The 19,959-nt window shown below is 42.8% G+C and overlaps 1 protein-coding gene across 3 annotated transcripts in view; it reads left to right on the top strand.

The window, feature by feature from the left end:
* The first annotated feature begins 292 nt into the window (after window positions 1–292).
* Window positions 293–19,959, top strand: part of ETV6 (ETS variant transcription factor 6) — a 232,858-nt gene continuing 213,191 nt past the window's right edge. For 2 of the 3 annotated variants that reach the window (XM_053257827.1, XM_053257825.1), the window contains exon 1: window positions 1,015–1,482. In XM_053257827.1, coding sequence (XP_053113802.1) covers window positions 1,450–1,482 — 33 coding nt within the window. In that variant the 5' untranslated portion in view covers window positions 1,015–1,449. Of the gene's footprint in view, window positions 412–1,014; window positions 1,483–19,959 lie in introns of those variants that run through there. The other variant, XM_053257828.1, reaches the window with a different exon arrangement.

The following is a 19,959-nucleotide window of genomic DNA, read 5'->3' as shown; positions in this document are numbered from 1 at the left end:
TTAAAGAGGCAGCGCAGAGCAAACTATAAACAAAAGGCGATTGTTTTGTCTTCCTCACCTTTCCTCCCTTATTCGATTTTTTTTAAAAAAAAGATAATCTGGCTCTGCTGGATATCAGATAATAATGTCCTTCTCAGCTACTCCTCTGTTCTAAATGCTTATGACATTTCATTTTATTCTATGCTGATGTTCGCCTTGCACCCACCGCCCATCCTGACGCTCCACGCTGCATTTCGAAATGCGCCGTGCAGCCCGATCCAAAGCCTGTTGTTTACTCGTCACGTCAGTTAAAAGCCACTGGGGCTTTTACACCGTTCCATGAGAGTAGGATTGCAACAGCCAGCCACGCAGCTCGATCCTCTCCCTTTTTGCCTTAGAAGTTAAATTGATTTCAATGAGACTGACTCCCAAGTAAGTGTTTATAGGATTACAGCCCGATGCCATGCACGCATATTTTTCAAAAGTGAAGCGTTCATCGGAATTTGCTCCCAAGTAAGGATACAGAGGGTTGCGATTTTATGCACACCTGCGAGGAAGTCTCGAGGAATTGCGTGGGTCTCATTTCCGAGTGAACACGCATAGGATACGGCTGCAAGGCTCCAATCCTATGCACACGTACAACACAGTCCTGTGTAGGTTTACTCGGAAACAAGCACCATTGTGCTCAACAGAGCTTACTCTCTTGTAACTGTCCATAGGATTGCAGCTTTACGTTGTAAGAAGCTACAACTCGGCGTCTCTTAGTATTTTCCACTTCTTTTAACGGGTTTACTGGTTTGAACGAAATTATTAATTTTTTAAACCACAGTGATCATTTATTCCTCCTATTTCTCCATGACTATGGAGAGAGCTGTTGTGATTGTTGACCCTCCTCCTCCCTCTCCACAGATCCCATTATATATTTCCTTGTAACCTGAGCTTTTTTATATTGTTATTATTATTTCCTGGTGGATCCGGCTCCTTTAAGAGGCAGAGCTCAGTGCTGGGAACTCACGTCACTTTTCAGCTCAGAAACTCTCCACTGATCAATGAGCGAAGAAGAGCCGCTTTTCTCAGTTCTGTCTTTCAGTTTCTCTCTTCCAGGAAGGGGAAAATTCCCACATTCACAGGCAGAAAGTGGGGGAAGGGACGGATTGAGAAAGAGCCGGCTCCAGCTTCTGGGAGCTCTCAGCATTCATCGCGATTCAATCCCCCCTCCCTTATTTTTATCCAAAACTGAAAAGGCAAAACTGAATCATGCAGGGCGCATCTCTCGAGGCAGATCTGTTGCAAACCTTTTGGGTTTGCCTTTTTGGAAAGATGATCGGAGGAACTTCTCTATAAAACGCCTGCGGTTGGCTGGGAAAGGATTTTTGCTCGGGTTGGAGGAAGAGGAAAGGAAAGAGAGGGGAAGAAAAAAAAAGAAAGCTGAGAACTTCCTGGTCTCTTTATTTCCTCCTCTTCTGAGACATGTCTGAGGGTCCTGGCCAGTGTTGCATAAAGGTAAAAATCAAATTATTTAAAAACCTACTTAGATTGAGCAACGATTGTTCCTCCCCCCTCCCCCGGTCTTCTTTTAAAAGTAAACGTGCGGTTGTATATGTATCATTGATCGCAGTTAGGAGTCGTGTTGAGGCGGAAATAAGCAAACGGGTTTTATTTTCTTCTCCTCCGTCCAGCTTTAATGTGATATCCTTTCCCTTAACCTTGGGTTTCTTTATTTGCTTAAAAAGGAGATAAAGCCAAATCACTATTTATAAACTGGGAGAATCAAACTTGTTTTCTGTTTGCCCTGCTAGTTTTGGCTGTAAACACAGAGTGGGGTTTACTCTTATTACACAGCTGGTATCTTGCTTTGCACAGGAAGATCTGGAGTCAGTAATAAGTATGGAGTTTCTGTACTATTTGGAGGAGTGGGGGAGTTTCCCCTTTAAACTGGAAATGTTGTGGGGGGGGGGAACCTAAATTTAGGAGAACATGAACTGCCCCCACCAGATCTAACTAGAAATAGTTATTTAGAGAAATACTTGCTTGGAAACAAAGTTCCATTGGGGTCAGTGGAACGTACAGCTTGAACGTACAGTTTTCTTGGAAGAAAGTCCCACTAGTTAAGCTAGGCTTACCCAAAACCAATGTATGTGTGCAGAGATATATAGCTTTACTTCAGAGTAAACATCCCTGGGGGTAGGTGGCTGCACATGTATATTTCAGCACAAAGCTATATGTATTTACATGGACCTAAGTCTTGTCCAGTTTAGTGTGGCAGTTACAGAGGTGCTTGGTGGTGGTTTCCCCCCCTTAAATAGCTACATATTTGAGGATATTGGGCATATGCCATAAAACTCCATATGCACTCTGTGTTTTGTGTATGTCACCTCAGAATGGGCTGGTGTTGTGATCCTATGCACACTTACCTGGGAGTAGCATTCACTGAATACAGTGGGACTTGTTTCTGAGTAGGCATGCATATGGTTGCACATAAGCGATTTTGACTACTGTGAGTGGCATTTAGACTGTTAAAAAGCCAATATTAAATTATATTGAGATCGCTCTTCAAAAGAGAGTGTCCTACAACTTGACAAGTGAAATATACTGACTCCTTGCTATAACTACACAATTTGCTGCTTGATTAACTTATTCAGTGGCTGCTTCAGTGAATAACAGCTCTAGAACGGACTCTTTTATTTTGTGAAGTTGCATCTCTTCCTGCTTTAATAAACTTTTTTTAGAATTTCCTGCAACTTTTAACAAAATGAAACAGGTGGTTCTATGATCTGGTCAAGTGCTTCAGATTGTGATAAAGGAAAGCCCAGCTGAGGTGAGCTACTTCCATAGTATAAACCCTGCCAAATTGCCTCTGAAAATATTTGAATAGAGAGTTTCCCTCCTAAACTAGAAAATGCTTCTAGAATTTATGAATAAGTGTTTGGGGTGTTTTGTTTTTTTTGTGGTTGAGGGATGTGTGTGCGTGTGTGCCTCAGAATTTCGGATGCACTGTGTATTAATTAGGCACATAAGGTATTTATGTCTACATTTATAAAATCTTCTTCTAGGTCTTCCTCCAAGGAGCTCAGAGTAGTATATATGGTGGTTCAGGTATAGCTTAAGTACAGATTATACATAGCCATTCTTGGTGGATCTACAAGTGATGTTTCTGGAAACTACACTCTTTCCGTCTGTGAGGTAGTGGCTATGAGTGTGAGGTGGAAGTCTCAAACCTCACCACATCCACAAGAAACTTCCACCTGGTAGCCTTATGCAAATCATTGTTCTGTCAATTTCATTCTTCCCATCTGTGATATTGTTTATTTCTATGGCACCATCCACGTATGTGGCTCTGTCTTAATGAAGAACAGGTCTCTGCCCGAAGGGGCTTACAATTTATATATCTACACAAGACAAACAGGAAGGGGAAGGAAATGGAGGCAGGGATAAGCAATGTGGAGACACATCCCCTGCCCAATCTTTAGAGGGCTGTTTTAAGGATAATTGATATAATATATAAATGAAATACTCCAAACACTCAAATTACACCATATGAATGCTAGTGCTGCTGGAAATCTTTATCTCAGAACATGTTTTGCAGCATTATGAGGGGTAAATGCTATGTATCTAATCACACGGGTAGCCTGATGTTAACCATGTTTACTCAAAAGTGAGTTCTGTTGACTTCAACAGGACTGACTCCTAAATAGCTAGGAAATAGGACTGTAGCCTAGGGCATGTGTGGACACTCCAAAGAAGGGTATTTCTTGTCTTGTGGAATAATGGTATGTAGTGAAGCTTTTCATTTTAAGGGCACTCTCGACTCTGCTTTGTGTTGTCCTCCAGCTGTGCCTGGTCACAAAGATATTTTCTCATATATATATATATATATATATATATATATATATATATATATATATGAATGATAGTGTATGGACAGTTCCTTTCTAATTTCACATATTTATACTTTTAATTTATGTTTTTCTTTAGGGACAAGTCCTGTTGCTTTACACTCAAATTTTTGAATTCAGTATGTTTCTAATGTATGTCACTCAGAAATATGCCAACATTTTATGGTAGTGCTTCCATCCTTAAGAGGGTGGCATTTTAAGGATGAGTGACCATTTATCAGTCTTGAACACAAGGGTGCTCAGTAAGTGTGTGAGTATATAATTTGTTTATGGTAGCGGTCAACTCTGTTGCATTAGGTGAGATCTGAAAGTTTCATTTCCAAGCTACATTCTTCTGCTTTGGAAATACAAACTTGCTTCATATTGCTTATATTATTTGGGAGTATGCAGTACATAGCTTACCAGAAACATTCTATCATAAGCAAACTAAATCGTGTGGTGCACAATGATGGCTCAGATTCCTGCTGGTCCATATCCCAATTAAGCTGGAGCCTTTAGAATTAAGCTAATTTTGGTTCTGTTCAGTTTCAGTGCATCTGAATTGGCTACTGTCCAAGATCTTCTGTTTTAAAAGGAGTATGGATCTGGTTTTAAAAATAGGAATTGCTTTTTGTTTGCTGGTTCCAAGTTTCCATTCCAGAAAAGTAGTCCTTTATTAAAATAGGAGGGAAGAGATCTAGCCCTTCTCTGTTAATTGGATTGACCTGTGGATTTTAGTGAGAGATCAATTCCTAGGACCTGAAAAACCATAGCATGGGCTTTAGAGCTTTCTATGTCTGCTTTCCCAGACTTTTGATACTTGGTTCACTAGGTATATGCTTGTGTGTATATTTTCCCACACCATTAAAATTACATCTCATTTTATACTTAAAGGCTATATATGTATCTAATTTATTTACAGATGGTTTTATTGATCAATAATAAATAAATAAATAAATAAATAAATATCTATATGCACTGTGCTCTCTATTGTAGATATAATTCTTCAATAATCATGCAATGATCAGTTTACTATGTATTAATCCAATGCAGATTTGTATGGTTTGTCATAGGTGATTGATTTAATGACCATCTATTAACATTGCTATTTATAGTCCAATGTTTATTGTTCTTAGAACTTTTGTATCATTTATGTGGGGGAGGAAAAAGGTGTGTGTGTGTGTGTATTTATTCCTGTGATTGCTCATAGAATAATGAAAAGGTATTCTCCTTGCAACTGTGGAATTACTCAGATAAGCCAGAGCCAGTGTGGTGTAGTTGGAGTGTTGGAGTAGGACTGGGGAAACCTGAGTTCAAATGCCCATTCGCTCATGAAACTCACAGAGTGACTCTGGTTCAGTCACTTCTCTCTTAGCCTAACCTACCTCACAGGGTTGTTGTGAGGATAAACATAACCATGTTCACCACTAGTCTGGGCTCCTTGGAGGAAGAGTGGGATATAAATCCCAGTAGGTTTCTGGGCAAAATACATAGTTCTAGTTAAAGCCCTAAACGGCTTAGGCCTTGGGTATTTAAGAGAACATTTTCTTCATTATGAGCCGTCCGGAGAGGTCCGTCTCCAGTTGCCGCCAGCTCGACTGATGGCCACACACAGGGATGGGCCTTCTCGGTTGCTGCCCCGAGACTGTGGAATGAGCTCCCTACTGAGATACGATCCTCCCCATCTCTGACAATTTTTTAAAAGCATTTGAAAACCCACCTCTTCCCCCAAGCCTTTTCAGCTTTTTTAAATTTTTAGGTTTTAACCTGTGGTTGATTTTTAAATTGTTAAATTGTATTAAGTTTTTGTATATGTGTTTAACTTGTTTTATGCTATTGTTAACCACCCAGAGATGAAAGTTTGGGGTGGTGTACACATTTGATAGATAAATAAATAAATGTAAAAATAAGTTCTGTTAAGAACAGCTCTGCCTTCTTTCCTTTCACTATACTTAATTGATAACTACCATTCTCACAAGTTGGCCCACTTGCTCCTTAAACATTTACGCATCTGCTATCTTGAATCGGGGTGGAGAACATCATCACAAACTACACCATTGAGGTGCCCCTATGTGTCACTCTCTACAACTGTACCACATTTGGTTCAAATCAGATGGCCCACTTGCACCTCAAATGTTCATGCGTCAGCCATCTTGAATTGCGGTGATTGACATCACAAACTGCATTATGGAAGTGTCCCTATCAGTGTTCCCTCTAACAGGGATCCCCAGATGTTAACTACAACTCCCAGATTCCCCAGCTGCAATGTCTTTTGCTTGAGGATTATGGTAGTTATAGTCAATATCTGGGAATCCCTGTTAGAGGGAACACTGGTCCCTATGTGTCCCTGTAGCAAATTTGGTTCATATTGATCCAGACACTGTGACGTTGATGGGGGCAGGGATGCATACACACTGCCAGGTGATCTCATAAGCCTACTTTCTTTAAGGAAAGTAGGCTAAAAATAGTCACCTGGCATCTTGCCCTCCTCATTGCCATGGCTGCATCCCTGCTCAGGGGTGATGCTTTTGAGCTCTGCCAGGGAATTCTGGTGCATTCTTAACTTCATCCTTTGGGATGATGTCATTGCTCATATATTGGTGGGGTGGGAGATGAATCAATACTATGCAGCCTTTCCACTCCAAGGGGGCTAGAGAGATGGGTGCATCCTACATGGCTTAACATTTAGCAGAACAGTCTCTTATAGGAAATGATGTGCTCTGACAACATAATTTGGGGATCATTCTTCCTTTGTTGCTTGACCAAGAACAATTTTTCTTATACTTTCATCCTGCACCCTCTCATGAGTAGAACTCTACGAAACCTATGTAATGGTCCCCCCCACACCGCATCCCATCCACAACTCTGCTTGTTGACTTTGTTTGCTTTTAGAACACAGAACCCCAAAGCATCTTACAAAAAGTAATACGTGTTTTGAAATGTTGGACATTTCAACAGAATGTCTTCAATAGAGGAATGGCCTTCAGTATGCTGGGATAAGTATCCTTGGTTTCTTATTAGGCAAGAATCATTTTGGCTAGAGAAATAAATGAAACTGACTGTTCCCAAAAAGGATTTAAGTGAACAAAGCAAAAACACAAGGGATTTTGGATGGAAAAGCACAAGGGATTTGGGATAGAAGAGTGAGAGAGATGTGTGGATGTGATCCCGAGGTGCATTACTTTGGGCATCTACTTGCACAGCTCCTGTTTATTTCAGTGGGGCTTACACTGATAGCTGATGTTCAATGTATATTATATTATATTATTTATTAATTATTATTTATTTATTCAATTTCTATATATTAGTGGAAGCATGGTGTCATTTTGGAGTTTCCATATAGTGCACCCACACATGGCTGATGGACTTATTTATTTAGCAGATTTATATACCCCCTGATACGTGTATCTCTAGGCAGTGTACACAATTTAAAACAACAAATATAAAATAGAATGAAAACAGTTAAAATAATTTCACAGAATAAAAAATTAAAACAATTTCATAGGATAATAAACAGTTTAATTTCATTTAAAAGCCATGCGTCGTGGTGTTCAGTTAAGCTTGGTTTGTAGCTGTTGAGTATTGCTGGGTGCTTATTTCCTTTAGGGGAAAGAACTTCAAATGTACTTTAAGATTCAATGGGCTGCTTCCAGTCTCTGTTAACAATGTTATTTTGCAACCATCATTGTTTTCTTGAAATTTGACTTCTTAACAAATTGAGTTTGGAGTGTTATGTTGCACCCTGGATAGGGAACCAATGATTGTGTTGTTACACAATCCTAGTGTTGCCACTTTCCTTCTTTGCAGAGGTAAAAAGCAAATGTTAGCATTGCATTATTTTGATGACAAAGTTGAATGACTATGAACTGAAACACTTGGAAGCTGAGTTGGGAAGCTGGTCATTGTAAGCAGTTTGTCTCAGTTTTGTTCCCCTTTGGAAGAGAAAAAGTCTGTCTTGTGACCTGATCCTTAGATGGATTTTGTAATTCCCTCTTTCTGGAAACTCTCAAAAGTTCAGGCTAAGAATTCTTCAGAAGTGTCGCAAGACCAGTCTGCTTTGGAGGTCTGGGTTAAGCTGACAAATGTTTTTAATCTAGTCTTCAGATGCGAAGAAATTATATGGTGGGGCTGTTGCTACTTAATCCTAAAAGTGTGGTAGGAATTGTGTGTGTTTAAAATTTACGTCCAAAATGTAGAAAATTAGCAAGTTGAGGAAAAGACTAGAGCCCTTCTTGCTGCCATGCTACTCTTTCTTATTTCATTATTTTTAACAGGCAGGGAGTATTAGGGCCAGGTCTCATGGGGGTATTGGCAGACTGCCATCTATGGGCCCATCCTTCTGGGTGAACACTGAGAGAGTCTATGGGCCCCTTCAAAGCAATGGACGCAGAGTTGGTCTCAGATCAGCAGTGGGCCCTTCTTCTGAGGGTTCTTGGCAACTGCCCAGTGATGAGGATCTCTGACATGGGCCTAGGGGAGGGTCAAACCATATGTTGATGTCCCTCATTCTGTCCTGTGAAGTATTATTTATGACCCATTCAAGCCTTCAATATATGGTGGCCGTGCAATCAATCCTCCCAGCTCAACAAATATGCACATCATATGGGGTGTGATGACTGCCACCAAAGTGCATGATGTTGCACAAAATGACCATGGACCTCATACAGTGCAGTGCCATTGACAGCTAGATGTTCCTAAGCTGTTGTGAGAAAGGACTAGGAAGGGGGTGGGCCGGGAATGACTTGTTCCTAGGATATCTTCAGGGTCTTCCTGCTGCAGTTGTTGACCAAGCTGAGTCTTGTGCATGCTGAGCTCTTCCTATTGAAAGGTTACAGTCCCTGTGTGGAAGTTGGCAAGAAGGACTTGGATGTGGTGTCACATCGTGTGGCTGGGTGTGATATTTGAAAGTCTTTTTCCAGAGGCACTAGCCCTGCAGGGCTCGGCATCTCCATGTTGGCATCAGTCTTGTGATTCATAGTTCTGCTGTGGGGATGCTGCAGCCAAAGGCCTGTGGATGTGATAAGAGGCTTTCACGCACCGTGGGGAGGAATGCCATTGACTCTTGCTCATTGGGTTGCTTTTGTTTAATAAGTCTGTTACCACTTATTTGATGCTCCTAATCTCTTCTCTTTGCTCTTTTGTGCCACATACATAGCCCATTTTTGTGCCCCCCCCCTGTGGACATTGTAAGTTAGTAACAGCAGAGCAGGCTTCTGTAGGGTCATCCATTCAAATAGCTCTGGTTGCTATTACAGCAATGTGTATCCATAGTAACAGCTAATCTAACAGAGAGTTGTGAGCTAGGAAATCCTCCCCACCCCTCCACCCCCAGTTCAAATCTCAGCTCATCCATTAACTTACCGGGTGGCTGCAATTTATTTCTGCCTAGTAACCCCAACCCAGCCTACCATACCGGACAGTTGTAGGGATGAGAAAAGCTGGCATGAGGCACTTTGAACACGACGAGGTTGTTCTCATGAGCAGCCAATCCCAGGCTTAAGTAGGCAAGGCCAGCCAAGTCACTGATCCTGGAGGTGCTGCGGCATTAAACCCAGCACCGAAGCCTGGCTGTTAGCTGAGGCTAAGGGTGCAAATGCGCCCTTAACCTGGCTTCCAGGATTGTGCGGCAATGCCCTAAACCGGGATCGTGTGGCAGTGCCCTTAACCTGGCTCTTGGGATCGTGTTGCAGCTCATGCTGACACAGAGACTGGCACCAAGGGCACCTGTCCCCTGGGGAAATCCCCCAGTATTCTGTGCATGGTGCACTGTGGGATTCTTGGAGGCCAGGACAACAGATCCCAGCCTCCCTTTTTCCACGTTGCTGGGAGAGGATGGATAGTCATCCGCACTGCTCTCTGCAGCGCTGGCTGGGTGGGCATGCAGCTTGTGCACCATAGGGGCTCGGAGTGGTTGCCTGGGGGAAGGTAGGTTGAACCCTGCCTCCCCCCCGGCCCGTGTGTGTGTGTTCGCGCGGGCGTGGGGGATCGTGTGAATAACACCTATAATTGCACTGGTGATGGCAGTGGGAGAAGCATTTAACTAGTCTATATACACACTTTTTAAAACTAAAACATGTATCTTCTACACTGTCCTTCAATAAATGACTTCCAGGGTAAAGGGACTGACACATCAAAGTCAATAATAGCTCATATGAAAACAGTGCTAAAGATAAAACAGCTGGTAGCCACCTAATGGCGCAGCGGGGAAATAACTTGCCTAGCGAGCAAGAGGTTGCCAGTTTGAATCCCCGCTGGTAAGTTTCTCAGACTATGGGAAACACCTCTATCGGGCAGCAGCGATATAGGAAGATGTTGAAAGGCATCATCTCATACTGTGCAGGAGATGGCAATGGTAAACCAACGAAAACCACATGGCTCTGTGGTCGCCAGGAGTCGGCACTGACTCGATGGCGTAACTTTACTTTTGGAACCCCTCCGCAAGTCAGAGGGAACATTAATGCTGGGGTCAGTGCAGTGGGCAGGTTCGGATGTCATGTGGAACTATGGTTAAATGTTGGTTTTGCACAGCATCTCCTAACCTTGAGGGCATGTGTTGCTTCCCCTGCCCTTTTTTCACATACAAGCCAGAAGAATTCTGCTTCCAAATGAGGTTAGGAACAAACCAAGGTTGGATGTGATGTCTGAACCAACCAATCTTTACTTACTTGAGAGAAACTGAGATGTGAAAGTTTGAAGTGGATTTCACAGCTTGCCTTATTTCAGGTAGGTTAGAATAAACCAAGATTGGTTGGTTAGGACATTGCAACCAATTTTGGTTTGTTGCTATCCTCAGTTGAAGATAGAATCAGTGTTCTCTCTGGATTTTTTTTTTCATCTGAGTGTGGAATGAGTTTTGTTTTGGGCGGCAGTATCAAGGCAGTGGCGTGCACATGCATTCATAGTGGGGCCTTCCTGATTCAACCTGAGTGGGATCTAAAATTAACAGAGCAGACATTAAAAAAAAAACTTGTGAGCGTGCATGCCTTAGAGGGAACACTGGATAGAATTCTTCTGACTTACATGTGGGCAAAGTGGGGAGGGCATGTGCCCTCTGGAGGCAAGGAGATGCCACATGAAATTGACCATGGCTTCGCAAGATGTCCAAATCCCTTATTAGCAATGTTCAATATAGCTGCTCTTTAAATGCTTTTAAGTCTAACAATATTTATTTATTTAAAATATTTATACCCCACCCCTCTAGTGCAATACTTCTTGAGGTGGCTCACAAAATTAGTAAAGCAGTAAAATAATCAGTCTTAAGTTGCAGAATGTAAGACCCTGTGTATTTACTTATTTTTTAAAAAGACCTTGAATGTACAATCACTGTTAATTCTGACAGTCAGCTTTCTGCAAAGCATGTGAGTCCTACAGAGATATCCAGGAAATTTTCAACTGGAAAAATGTCCATCACGAAGTCTGTTAATTTTGTCAAATGTCCAGGCTCCTAAATTTTTGAACTGGCTCCTAGAGCCAATTAAAATTTGCCATGGCCTGCCATTTTCTGTAACCCAAATGAGAGCATATAGAGAAAGCAGGGGAGCTGTGAGAGTTAGATGACCACTGCCACCATAGTGCCCTAAGCATTAGCATTACAATCTGCAGAAGACAATTTGAACTGCAAGACCAAGGGGAAAATTGGTACATGGGAGCTAAAGTTGTAAAGGTGAAGTGCCGTAGAGTCAGTGTTGACTCCTGCTGACCACAGAGCCATGTCGTTTTCTTTTGGTAGAATACAGGAGGGTTTTACCATTGCCATCTCCCGCGCAGTATGAGATGATGCCTTTTAGCATCTTCCTATATTGCTGCTGCCCAATATAGGTGTTTTAATGGGGATTCGAACTGGCAACCTCTTGCTCGCTAGGCAAGTTACTTCCCTGCTGCGCCATTACATGGCTGGAGCTAAGCATGCTATTAAAAACAAAAACAAACCCCCAGCCTTGCACAGGCAAATTGACAGCTTCCCATGGAAAAAATCTGGGTGGGTGGTGGGGAGGCTTTGTACTCATGGCTTGGCACAGCAAGTCCCAGCTATAACGAAAGAATAAAACAGTTCATGATCTTTCTAGGCTGGTTTTTATTTTATGAAAAATGAGATTTTACAAAATTGTCCTGCAAATACCGTTTATCACCATATCGCAAGCTGGGCAGGATAGCTGCTCTGGCTCAGAGAGTGGCTTACAACAGCTGTGCAGTGTAGTCCAGTGTTCAACATCTCCTATACCGTAGTTATCCTTTTGTACACCAGTTAGGCTCAAGACTGCATATGATGCTTGGAGAGGTCAGCTGATCTCTCAGCAGGGTTCCTTTGTAAGGGACGTGCAGCCGGGGAGAATGGAGGACAACCTTGGATTTGATTGCAGGAGCTGTTCTAGTGGAGGAAGTGATGAACCATTTCATGCTGGATCGTTCTTTGCATCAGAAAATTGATCCAGTCCAAGGCTTTTGCTGCTGGGAGTCCAACCCATTTTTCCTCTCGTGGATGGGATCCAGTTCTGAATCCTGACTTGTAAACCATAGCCCCAGGCTTCAAAATGAGCCAGAGAGTGATCTAAACAAACCAGGATTGAAATGCTGGATTTCCATGTGTGAGCTAAGAAGGGAGTGCATGGAGTTAGCAGGGTTTGGGTCATGTTTGCAGCCCAACAAATTAAGATTTATTTGGCTTCTGAACTGGTCCTCTTCCTCTTTAAATAAATAAATAAAATAAAATAAAATAAATCCCCCGCCCTGCCCCCCTTGTATTCTGGAGAGCTGGACTTCACTGCTGTATCTTCTGTAGGCCTGATCCAGAAAAAAATAGCCAATGGGATTTTGATACACTCCCTCTTCTGGACTGGGCTCTGTATCTTTAATTTAGTGCGGAAAGGCAACTAATAAAGATAACAAAGCGGTCTAGTGAACTGTGATAGGGTGAAAAGAATGACTAGAGAAACATTTCTTTCATAATGCTCTAACTTGAGAGTTCAATTAAGTTGATAGATTTCCTTTTGTATGTCCTGAACCTGTTGCTTTTCTTTACATAATGCATAATTAATTTACTGCTGCTCACTTAGATGGCTTTAAAAAAAGCCATCTGGGGAAATTCATGGAGGGTCATTCTATTAGTGGCTACTAGCTCTATAATGAAATGTAGTTTCTACATAGAGAGGCAATATATCTCTGTATGATATGCTAGGAATCAGTAGTACATGGTTGCACCGTGACCAGCTTGAAAGCTTCCTAGAGCAATTGGGCTGGCTACTGCTGGAAATGGAATGCTAGTGGCAAGGTGGGATAGAAAATGTCTTCTTCACCATGAGCCCCATCACCCACTGAGATCATCCAAAGAGGTCAGTCAGTCAGCAGTTTCCACCAGCCCATCTGGTGGCCACAAGGATGGGCCTTCTCTGCTGCTGCCCTGAGACTCTGGAATGCACTCCCTGCCGAGATAATAAGAGCCTCCCTATCTCTGACAACTTTTTAAGAGTCCCTAAAGACTTATCTTTTCATCTACACTTTTGAAACTAACTGTGGTTTTAAATGGTTTTAATTTTTGTGTCTTCTTGCTTTATTTTGTTGTAAGTCACCCAGAGATGGAAGTTCAGGGTGGTACACAAATTTGATAGATTGGATAGATGGAGCAAGCTTTTCCTAGCTCTGGCCAAGAAAACAATAATGGTCCTGCTTGATCAGACCAGTGTCAGTCTACTTTTTAATGTTAACATTCTCTTAACTTGTAACCTTTACTTCTAACACTATCTTTTAACCCTTGGCAGGCCCAACTATCTCCTTACTGATCAGGGCTGGCCCTAGGATAAATCGCTCCCTGTGCAAGCAGTACCATTGGCTCCCCCCCCACTGGTTCGTTTCTCAAAGTTGCAGTTAAGTGGCTTGTTGAGGATTGCAAAACCTAGTAGTGTGATGGGCTGTATTGTTGCCCAGCTTCTCCAGGACTGCCCATGAAAAGGGCCCGGGGCTCTCTCTTGAAAACTTGCTTCTTTGCTGCCAGTGCTTCCTTGTGCCAGTTCTGGAATCTTGAAGTCTCCCAGGCCTTCTGCAGCTTCATTGTCAGTATTTTCCCTCTTTCCTGGTGTATACCTCAATCCTTTTTCCAGCCCAGCTCCTTGATTCTCAGAGAAAGAATACTTCCTTTTTTAGGCCAACCCAAAGAAATAGGAGCTGTTGGAAATGGGAGATGTAGAGCTCAGTCTGGTTACAGAAGAAAAAATTACAGCATTGATCCACGAGCGAAGCAGGCCTTGAAGATCCCTTTTTATTTTCTCAGACCCCACACATCTTTCCCCTCTCTGTTTCACAGCCTCTTTACCTTGGAGCTCCCTCCAGCTTTAGTGCCACTCTTTTACTCGGCCCTTAACCAGTCCACTGCTGATCTGTCCAGATAAATCAGGTTCCCTCCAGTGGCTGTTGCTGGTGTCCATCTTATGTTTCTTTTTCAGATTATGAGCCCTTTGGGGATAGGGAGCCATTTTGTTTATTTATATCTATGTAAACTGCTTTGGTAACTTTTGTTGAAAAGCAGTATTAGCTGTATTTGTAGTGCAAACAAAGCCGGTACTACTATGCCATGACTACAGCAGGATATGCCTCAGCTAAATGAAAATACCTTCAGAAAAGTATTAAAAACTGGAATGAATGACTCAGCCTTTGAAAAAGAAGTCCCCTAACTATAACACGGAAGCTTCCTTTTACTTCCTGGAGTCCTCCTCCTGTGGCTCCTAGAAGAGTTTGAAGAAGCAAGTTAGAAAAAGTATTGACACTTCTGAACTTGGGTGCTGGAGAAGACCTTTGAGGATACCATGGACAACCAAGAAAACAAACAAATGGCTCATAGAACAAATTAATCCAGAATTTCCACTCAAGGCACAAATGACCTGGCTAAAACTATCATACTTCAGACACATTATGTGAAGATCCAGCTCCCTGGAGAAGTCCATAATGCTGGGAAAAGTTGAAGGAAAGAGAAGAAGATAACCAGCAGCAAGGTGGATGGACTCAATAACAACAGCAATGAATGTACCACCGAGAGACCTTAAAGGCCACGTTGGACAGATCATCCTGGAGAGAATCTATCTATGTAGTCGCTGAGTGTCCACACTGACTTGATGGCACTCAATCAATCAGTCAATCAATCAGTCAAAGCAAGGAGGAAGGCTATTTTCTGCTTGAGAACGTTTGCTATTGGCCACACATCCTCCATGTCGACCAAGTTCTAGACATTGGCCCATCAAGTATTGGGCAGCATCCAGACCACTTAATCATAATTAAGCACCATTGAAATAAATGAGGCATGTTAGTCATGACTCCAATCATTATTAGACAACCCACCCTGGAGTGGAGGGCATTGCGTTGGAGTGGAGGGGGCAAGCGTTGAGTCCACCCCCGCACCCCCACGGAGCAGAGGGCAGGCTGGCTCTTAGGTTTTGGGGGATGTGTCCTAGAACTAAACAAAACATATCAAGGCCTGGTTAACCCCTCTGTATTAATGGAGCTGGTCTTGTGGTAGCAAGCATGAATTGTCCCCTTTGCTAAGCAGGGTACATCCTGGTTTGCATTTGAATGGGAGACTACATGCATGAGCACTGTAAGATATTCCTCTGTGGGGATGGGGCTGCTCTGAGAAGAGTATCTGCATGCTTGCATATAAAAGGTTCCAAGTTCCCTCCTTGGCATCTCCAAGACAGGGTTGGGAAATACTCCTGCCTGCAACCTTGGAGAAGCTGCTGCCAGTTTGTGTAGACAGTACTGAGCTAGATAGACCAATGGTCTGGCAGTTTCCTATATGTTTCTGTAATGATACGTCCCAATTGGCCAAGTGCTATTTGGCATCTATGTCTATTCAGGATGAATGTTTTGTTTTATTGCGAATGGCACTTCTTTTTATTCATTATGACTTTGAAATGTTTGCTATATAATAATATTGATATGTTTATCTTACTGTTTTGTTTTTAATACTTGTTACAAAGTATATGGGATAAAATGATTTACAGATCGTGACTATGACTGTTTATGTATGTTGCTCTTGGACCTGGACTCAGCCATGAAGTTAATGAGGTTGCCTTCAGTAGGTCAAAGCTTAACCTTTCTTTGCAGGGTAGATAATGAAGAGAGGACAAGATAACCCCAGTGTATACCATGCTGAGCTCTTTCGTGGAATATGAGTATGACAAATATTTGTATACTGCTTTTCCGCCTAAGCCCCCAAAACGGTTTAAATTAAAATATATAAATATAAAGAAATAATATAGATATAAATAAATACATACAATAAAATCCAGATATAAATAAATAAAATCCGCTTTGTGGAATGGTTGAGTACATATGTGTTTTATAAATAGGACTCTTTGGTACGAGGCAAAAAGGGAGTTTGGGAGCAGGGCTTCAAGCGGTGCTTTAATTTCCATACATGTACGTTTCCCCTTTCCATCAAGGAGCTCTGACAAGTGAATACGTCTTTTTGTACCCGCCGTCAGTTTGCTTTCACAATAACCCTATAAGGGAGGTTAGGCTGAGACTTGATGATTGGCCTAAGGTCTGTGGATGAGCTTCACAAGGTCTCCGGATGAGCAGGAATTTGAGTCCAGGTCCAAGCCATTCTATTCAAACCAAGCCCAAGCCTTTCTATTCATTACACACAAAGTGTTAGTTCCTGTTTGTTTTGTATTGCAGCGTTTGACAGCTGAACATATTGCAGGGCTCAGCTAGTGGATGGCCATGAACTAGGAGTACTAGATCATCCATCCATGTGACTTCAGTGCATGATCCTAGTGAGATGACATTTTCTGGATGCTGGTGCCTGCAATGATGTGCTCGTCCCTCAATCTAATAGGACAACCACAGTAACAAATGCAGTACGTGATGTGTCATATTTGTAACAATTAATCTTGGCAGGAGCCAGGTATCCCCCCCGCCCCCTGGATTTCTGTGTTAATATAAAATTGACCTTTAACTTGGTATATTGGGTAGATGGTTATGATTCTGTTTTTAGAAACTACAAGTGTAGGCTTCATGGTGTTTGTATTACAAATTTCCTTTTTAAAGAGACAACACAAAGGACATTTTTAAAAGTCAGCTTTATTAAGTTGTGACTCATGTTGGATTAGCTCAGGATTGAACCCAGTGGGGTTCACAATTGTGGTTTCTAGGTTAGGCTTCTATCCACATGACAGATTGTGCTGGATGTTTCAGCTAGATGTTAGTGATTTGCTATGCAGAAGTGGCTTCCTACATGGATCAAATGTAGACCAGTTCTAGTTTTCTCCTTGGCCGGTGCTGTCGCTTTTGGTAAGTAGTCCAGAGCACAGAAACTGTACTTGCTTTTGAGGGGAAAGTGGAACAAAAAATAAATTAGAGTCTAAAGCAAAAAACAAACTGAGAGTCCAAGGCAGGAGTTCTTCTCTACAAAAAACTGTAATCTCTCTGAGATAAAAGCATCTTTCTCAGCTCTCGGAATGCACATGATAGGCTATTGAAATAAAAGGTGAATTGGCAACAGAGAAACTTTAAAGCCAGAAAATCTGCACATAATGCTTAAATTAAATTAAATTAATGTGGCCACAGCAATTTATATAAACGAAAAACTCAAGATGTACCATGGCAGCTATTACTTACTTCAATTAATGGCGCAAAACAGAGATGGTGTATGGATCTGTTTATTAAGAGGCCTACTGAGAGTCCTGTACTGGAAAGATATTTTGAAGCAGAGTCAAATGATTAATGATGGGGTGTAAGCAAGCGCTTCTGCTTGGTTCTAAGTCTTGGCGTCACTATTACTTCTCATAACTTAGAAATGATGATTCTGTTGATGTAGCCTTCTTCAGTCAGCTGCTGATTCATGTTTAGCTTGTGAATGACTGCAGTTTGATATCCTTTTCATCTGTGCTACTTCTAAGCCAGATGTTCCCCATCCTATGTCTGTGCATTTTAATCTTTTTTTTTTGTACTGGATTTCTTTTTTTAAAAAGTTTAATTCCAGTTTTCCATTCTGTCAGGGTAATATTAAATTTTATTTCTGTCTTTTATTTCTGTGCAATCTGAAAATCTGATTTGGATGCCCTTCATCCAAGTCATTGATAAAAAATATTGAAGACTACCAAGCCAAGCCCTATGGCAAGGGTTAGGGTCCAGTCTGATGAGGAGCCATTAATGAGCCTTCTCCTACTATGGTTTTCCAATCAGTTGTAAATTTCATATGATAGTATTATTTAGCCTGGATTTGACTAAATCAAACCAAGCCACCACTGGGAATTCTGTTAAATGCTTTGCAGAAATCAAGATAAAGCATGTCTTGATTTCTAAATGCAATCAAAAAATTGATTTTTGATTGAAATCAATTTTCAATTTAAAAGAGAGAGACAGTTGGACATAACAGGCCCAGTTTCCTAGATCCTCCTTGTTAAAGACTGGGACAGCTTAGCCCATCAGTGGCATCTTGCTTGTTCGCCATGATTTTTCAAAGATGATAGATTGAGGTTCTGAGAGTTTACCTCTAGTTCTTTTAGTACCCTAGCTTGTAATTCATCCATCCCTGAAGACTGGAACTAGCTTGAGATGGACAGGTTTCTCATGACCAACTTCTCATCATTCTTGATCTGCAGTCCTGACTCCTTACAATTCATGCTGCTTCCTTGAGATTGCACACAGTTCCAGTTTTGGAAGAAGGCAGAGGCAAAATCAGACTTGATCTTTGTCCTGTCACCTGTTGACATTTTGCCATCCTTACTGAGAAGTGGGCCTATCACTTTCTTTCTCTTCTTCTGAACATATCCAGGGAAAACAGTCTTTCATTGCTTTTAGCATCCCTTGACGACCTTGACTCATTTTTTAATCTATAGTTTTGCTCACACTGTCCCTACAGATCTGGGCTAGTGATGTGCCCAGACCAGTCCAGATGCCATTCTACAGGCCTCTGAACCGGTCCGGGGAAGGGCAGTTCGGGTTCGGATGGATTGGGGTGGGGGGTTCCATTAAGGGCTGGGGAGGGTTTACTTACCCCTCCCGCGCTTTCCAACTCTGGTGGCCGTATTTTCTGTAGCAATGGGGCGGCAGGATATCTCCCTGCTGCCCCTTTCCCCGCTTGACTTTCCTTTTTCCCCGCACAAAGATCGGTATTTGTGCGCGTGCACGCAAAAGGCTTCTTAAAGCCTTTTGCAGTCACCCATCAGGTGCAAGCGGTAGCAGGAAGAGCAGAGCCGGGTGACAAGGAGCAAGAGGGAAGGGAAGGTGGCCAGGCTCTGAGGGGCAGCGGCCTCGAAAGCTTCGTTTCTCTTGAGAGCCGACGGAGCAACAGGCGGAGAAAAGCAAATCCTCGGCTGTGCTGCTCGCACAGACAGCCGCTGCTCCCAGGCGTGCTTGGTCGTCCTCCCTGCCGGCCATTCAGTGGGGTCAGGTGAGGGAGCATTTCTCTGCAGTGCGCTCTCCCTCGGCGCCTTCCCGTCGTCTTGCTTTTGCCCACCTCCCCCAAAGGCTTGCGAGGCGGCGGTGATGTTCCCGCTGGGCTCCACCTGGAATATCTCCTTCGCGGGCTGCGGGTTCCTGGGGGTGTACCACATCGGGGTCTCCAGCTGCCTCCAAGAGCACGCTCCCTTCTCGGTAGCCAATGCCAAAACCATTTATGGAGCATCGGCCGGAGCCCTGACAGCCACAGTCCTCGTGACTGGAGCCTGCCTAGGTGAAGCTGGTGCAAATATCATCCATGTCTCCAAAGAAGCTCGGAAGAGGTTTCTTGGCCCCTTGCATCACCCAGAGGTATCCTGCTGCCCCATTACTACAGGACAGAGGCGAGTAGTCAAGCGGGGAAAGGGGCGGCAGGGAGGTATCCTGCCGCCCCATTGCTACAGAATATACGGCCGCCAGAGTTGGAAAGTGCGGGAGGAGTAAGTAACCCCCCCGCCTTTAATGGAACCCCCCACCCCAGTGCCAGACCGCAGCTCTGCGGTTCCGTGCACACCCCTAATCTGGGCTACCTGTCTGTGCAACTCTGTCCTTTTTCTATGTTTAGCCCATTACTATACTTCATATTTTCCCCACTTTTCTTTCTTATTGGAATTGTTTGTGATTGTGTAACCCTCTCCCAGTTCTCCCACACTCCAGAGACCAATAGTGAAAT

This window comes from Hemicordylus capensis, chromosome 5, assembly GCF_027244095.1.
Source record: "Hemicordylus capensis ecotype Gifberg chromosome 5, rHemCap1.1.pri, whole genome shotgun sequence".
In the NCBI taxonomy this organism is placed as follows: Eukaryota; Metazoa; Chordata; class Lepidosauria; order Squamata; family Cordylidae; genus Hemicordylus; species Hemicordylus capensis.
Note: the sequence above shows the minus strand (reverse complement) of the source record. Positions and strands in the feature narration are given on the sequence as shown.